The sequence below is a fragment of the Lycorma delicatula genome, chromosome 7, assembly GCF_047948215.1.
Source record: "Lycorma delicatula isolate Av1 chromosome 7, ASM4794821v1, whole genome shotgun sequence".
Lineage (NCBI taxonomy): Eukaryota > Metazoa > Arthropoda > Insecta > Hemiptera > Fulgoridae > Lycorma > Lycorma delicatula.
Window position 1 is genome coordinate 66,844,235 of NC_134461.1, and position 4,111 is coordinate 66,848,345.

Consider the following 4,111-nt stretch of genomic DNA (forward strand, 5'->3'; position numbering starts at 1 on the left):
TTTACTATGATGGTAATGCTACTGAGAAGAGCACAATGGGAGCTATATTGAGGGCTTTAAGGAAGATTATTCCTCAGGCTGGTAATTTAGTTTTTGTTGGCCCCTATAATAATATTGGAAACTATATGAAGAAATTAATATCTTATTTCCGGAGAGACGAGGAAGTAGCGGTTAAAGGGCTTACAATCCCAATTGATGGTAAAGCTATACAAGGCAAGCCTGGACAAGCCCATATTAAAAGTCTACACCACCGGCAGTTGACAGTCGTACTGTGGTTATCAAAGCAGCTGGAAAATCCTATTCTGATTTACTTAAAACGATGAAGTCTGCAGTAAGTAGCGAAGATGCAAAAGAGGTCATCTCCTTACGTAAGGGCAGGAATGAAGAACTCCACGTGAGAATTCAGGGAGCGCAGAAAGCTGCAGAGTTCACAAGTAACCTACGAGATAAGGCGGCAGATCTGCATGTTGACCTGCGTACAAGACCGGGAAGGCGCACAATAGTTCACATCAGGGATGTAGAATATGACACCAATGAGACAGAAATTTTTGCCGCAATTACTGCAAGAGTAGGTACTGATGAGGACATCAAGATGTCGTCAATTAGAAAAGGGTACGCAGAGACCCAAAATGTTACAGTTATCACCTCGTATAGGGCTGCCTGTAAGCTGGTGGAACAAAGGTTGAGGATTGGCTGGGTAAATTGTCGGGCATATATTAGGGAATCAGAGGAAAAGTGCTTCAGATGCTGGAATACTGGACATCGTAAACATGAGTGCAACGGCCCTGACAGAATGGATCTCTGCTTCAATTGTGGAGGGAGAGACCACAAGATTGCTGAATGCCAGGAGAATAGTAGCTGCCTGGATTGTGGGAGCCAAGAATACCGCACCGGAGGCTGGGGGTGCTCAAAACACTTAAATGCTTAGAGTGATAATGGTTAACGCAAATAGAAGCACCATGTCTCATGATTTGGTCAGTGAACTGGTCATAGAGCAAAGGGCTGATTTACTGATAATCACGGAGCCGAACAAGTACGTTGTTACTAGATCAGGCTGGATGGTGGATACAAATGGTGACGTGGCAATTATGAATGTAAGTGGCAGGATAGCATGGAGATTGACATCCAGATCTGGAGACATGTTGGCGGTGGAGTCGGATTCAACACTAGCGATTGGTGCCTATGTGTCTCCAAACTGTGACATACATGAATTTATTAGAAGAATAGACATAATACAAGGAGTAGTAAATAACGCTACGAAGAAAGTCATTATTCTAGGTGATTTCAATAGTAAAGCGATTGCAGCAGGGAGCGCATACACCAATCGCAGAGGTGAGATCCTTACGGATATGATGGGGGCAGTTAGCTGCCATTGTGTAAATGATGGCACCCCTACATATGAGGCGAGAGGACACTCGTCAGTCTTGGACTTAACAATCATAGACGATAGATGGAGTAGGGAACACTGGGACTGGCAAGTGTTACCACATGATAAGACAAGAAATGGGCTGAGTAGCTCACAGAAGAGCTAATAGACACTCAGTGTATTGGTGGAATATGGAGATTGAAACACTGAGAGGGCTCCTACAATCAGGCAGAAGAAGGAAGCAGAGACTCAGAATGCGAGGCGGACAAGAGTACGAGGAGGCATCTCTGGCTTATAAAGAGACCAGACGGGCTTTAAACAAAGCTATTCGTATGTCTAAGAAAAAACAATGGCACAGACTCTGCGAGGAGTTAGACGGAGACCCCTGGGGACAGGCATACAAAATAATCACTAAGCGATTTGGAAGGCGTCTGCCCGTATTAAATAATGAGCAGGTAGAACAACAAATTAATGAGCTATTCCCCGGTAGAGTAGAAACTGCAGGAAATGTTATGGATTGCGAACCCAGACGCTTCACGTTCTCTGAACTGCACTTGGCTGTAGCACAACTGCGTAATAGGAAGAGCCCGGGTCCAGACGGAATTCCCTGATAAAGAGAATTCCTTCTTATGAAATGCTTGATGTTGCCAGCCAAGGATTAGAAAACAAGACATTTCCAGGAATCTGGAAGGAATCTAGGGTGGTGTTCCTCCCAAAAGGCACAAATGACAATGGAGAACCTTTATACAGACCATCGAGTCTTTTAAATACCATGGCGAAGGTAGTGGAGAAGATGCTCGCTGGCCGAATCTTTAAGGAACTTGAGGAAGGAATAGGCATTAGTGGAAATCAGTTTGGATTCATGAAGGGTCGTTCGACGATACAGGCGGCGACAAAGGTGATCGACTGGGCTAAGGATACTAGGAGCGCCCCGTGGAGAACGTGGCGTATTCCCCTATTCATAGCTTTAGATGTAAAAATGCATTCGGTTCTATCAAGTGGGAATCAATAAATAGGGCATTAGTGGAAAAAGGTGTCAGTCCATATTTAAGAAGGCAGATAGGGGAATACCTCTCAAATAGAGAATGCTTGGTGGAGACGCAGAGTGAGTGCCTACGTTTCAATATTTATGGCGGTGTGCAACAGGGGTCTGTACTGGGACCCTTACTCTGGATACTGGCCTTCGATGGGATATTAAGACTAGACTATCAGGATCGGGTACAAATAATTGCCTATGCCGATGACCTGGCGATACTCATCAAGGGTAAAACAACTGTCGATGTACAAGAGAGTGCTAACAACACGTTACGGACGATAGATAATTGGTTGAAAGAGAGGGGACTCCAGCTGGCAATAGAGAAATGTAAATATATTATGTTCACAGGGAAGAGGATTTTAGACCGTCCAGCCATCCAAATTGGAAACCAACAAATACCAGAGGTCGAAAAGATTAAATACCTGGGTGTGACTTATGAGAGGAATTGCCGGTTCACCCAGCATATAATAGACATATGTGCCACAGGTGAACAGACTAAGAATTTGAATATAATAATGTCTTCGCAGAGAGCTCCAAGACCCTCTAAGCGAACGGCGATAGCGTCCACAGTGACATCTATGATGTTATACACAGTACCAGTGTGGTGGCACTCAGTCAGGGTTAAAAGAAATTTGAACAGACTGGTTAGTACTCATAGGAGGTTGTTGCTGGGAGTTGTTTCAGCTTACAGGACGGTCTCCTATGAGGCGTTGTGCGTGTTGTCTGGGGTGCCAGCAACAGACTTAATGGCCCTAAATAGAGTCGAGAGGGCGCAAGGCCTCGAAGCAAATGAAGCAAAAGATAGACTTAGACATAGATGGCAGGAGGATGGACCAGCCAGACGCACGAAGGAGCTGATTCCAGATCTGGCACTATGGTTAGACAGGAAACATGGTGAGTTAAATTATCATATCACGCAGGTTTTTACAGGTCGTGGCAATTTCAATGAGTCCCTCCATCGTGTTGGAAGAAGGCCAGGTCCAGAATGTATGTACTGTGAGAGAATTGACAATGCAGAACACACATTTTTTTGCTGCGAGAGGTGGGCAATTAAAAGGAGGAACTGTGGCATAATAGGTATGAGCCCAGCAGAGGTCCTAGAGCAAATGTTGAGGAGCGAAATAAACTGGAAAAAGGTTACGGAATTTATAGTAGCAGTATTAAAAGAGAAGGATATAGATGAAAGGCGACTAGGTTACTAGTGTAGAATAGGGTAGGGTGGACAGCCTCAGTGGTGAGAGACGGCACGCTGAGGTGTGTCGATCTCAATGATCCACTGAGGACTCCAAGGGTTTAGATAGGTCCTGATGAAGAAGAAGAGTAAGAAAAGACCCGGTGCCACGTTACGGCTATTCGAGGTTTCCAAATGGGCAAACAGAAAATCACTCAAAAGAGCTTACACGGGACGTTCAGCCGGTAAGACGGAGAGACTCGTTAGAGTTTACCAGACACTCCCCTGGGTGGCGCAATACCGTCGGACCGGCCCAGGGGAGTAGAGTGAAAAAAAAAAAAAGAAAAAAAAAAGGTTAACAAACAATTAAAAGGGAGTTGAAAATCTAAGCACCTGTGTGTAAGTAGGGTCGAAACGCATACATATATTTTGGTTTTTATTTATACCTCAGAAATAAAATCCTTTTAAAAAATAACTATTAAAATATAGAAATATTTAAATTTTTAATTAATGTGAATATGTAGAATTTCTTGAAGGG

At 44.1% G+C, this 4,111-nt stretch overlaps 1 protein-coding gene across 1 annotated transcript; it reads left to right on the forward strand.

The window, feature by feature from the left end:
• Positions 1–959: 959 nt before the first annotated feature.
• On the forward strand, positions 960–1,532 carry LOC142328310 (uncharacterized). The gene has a single exon (XM_075372015.1). It carries the CDS (start codon positions 960–962, stop codon positions 1,530–1,532), a length of 573 nt encoding a protein of 190 aa, XP_075228130.1.
• Positions 1,533–4,111: the final 2,579 nt, after the last annotated feature.

What these genes read in the sequence shown, in the direction of transcription:
- LOC142328310 (XM_075372015.1), top strand. Translation starts at nt 960, where the DNA reads ATGTCTCATGATTTGGTCAGTGAACTGGTCATAGAGCAAAGGGCTGAT.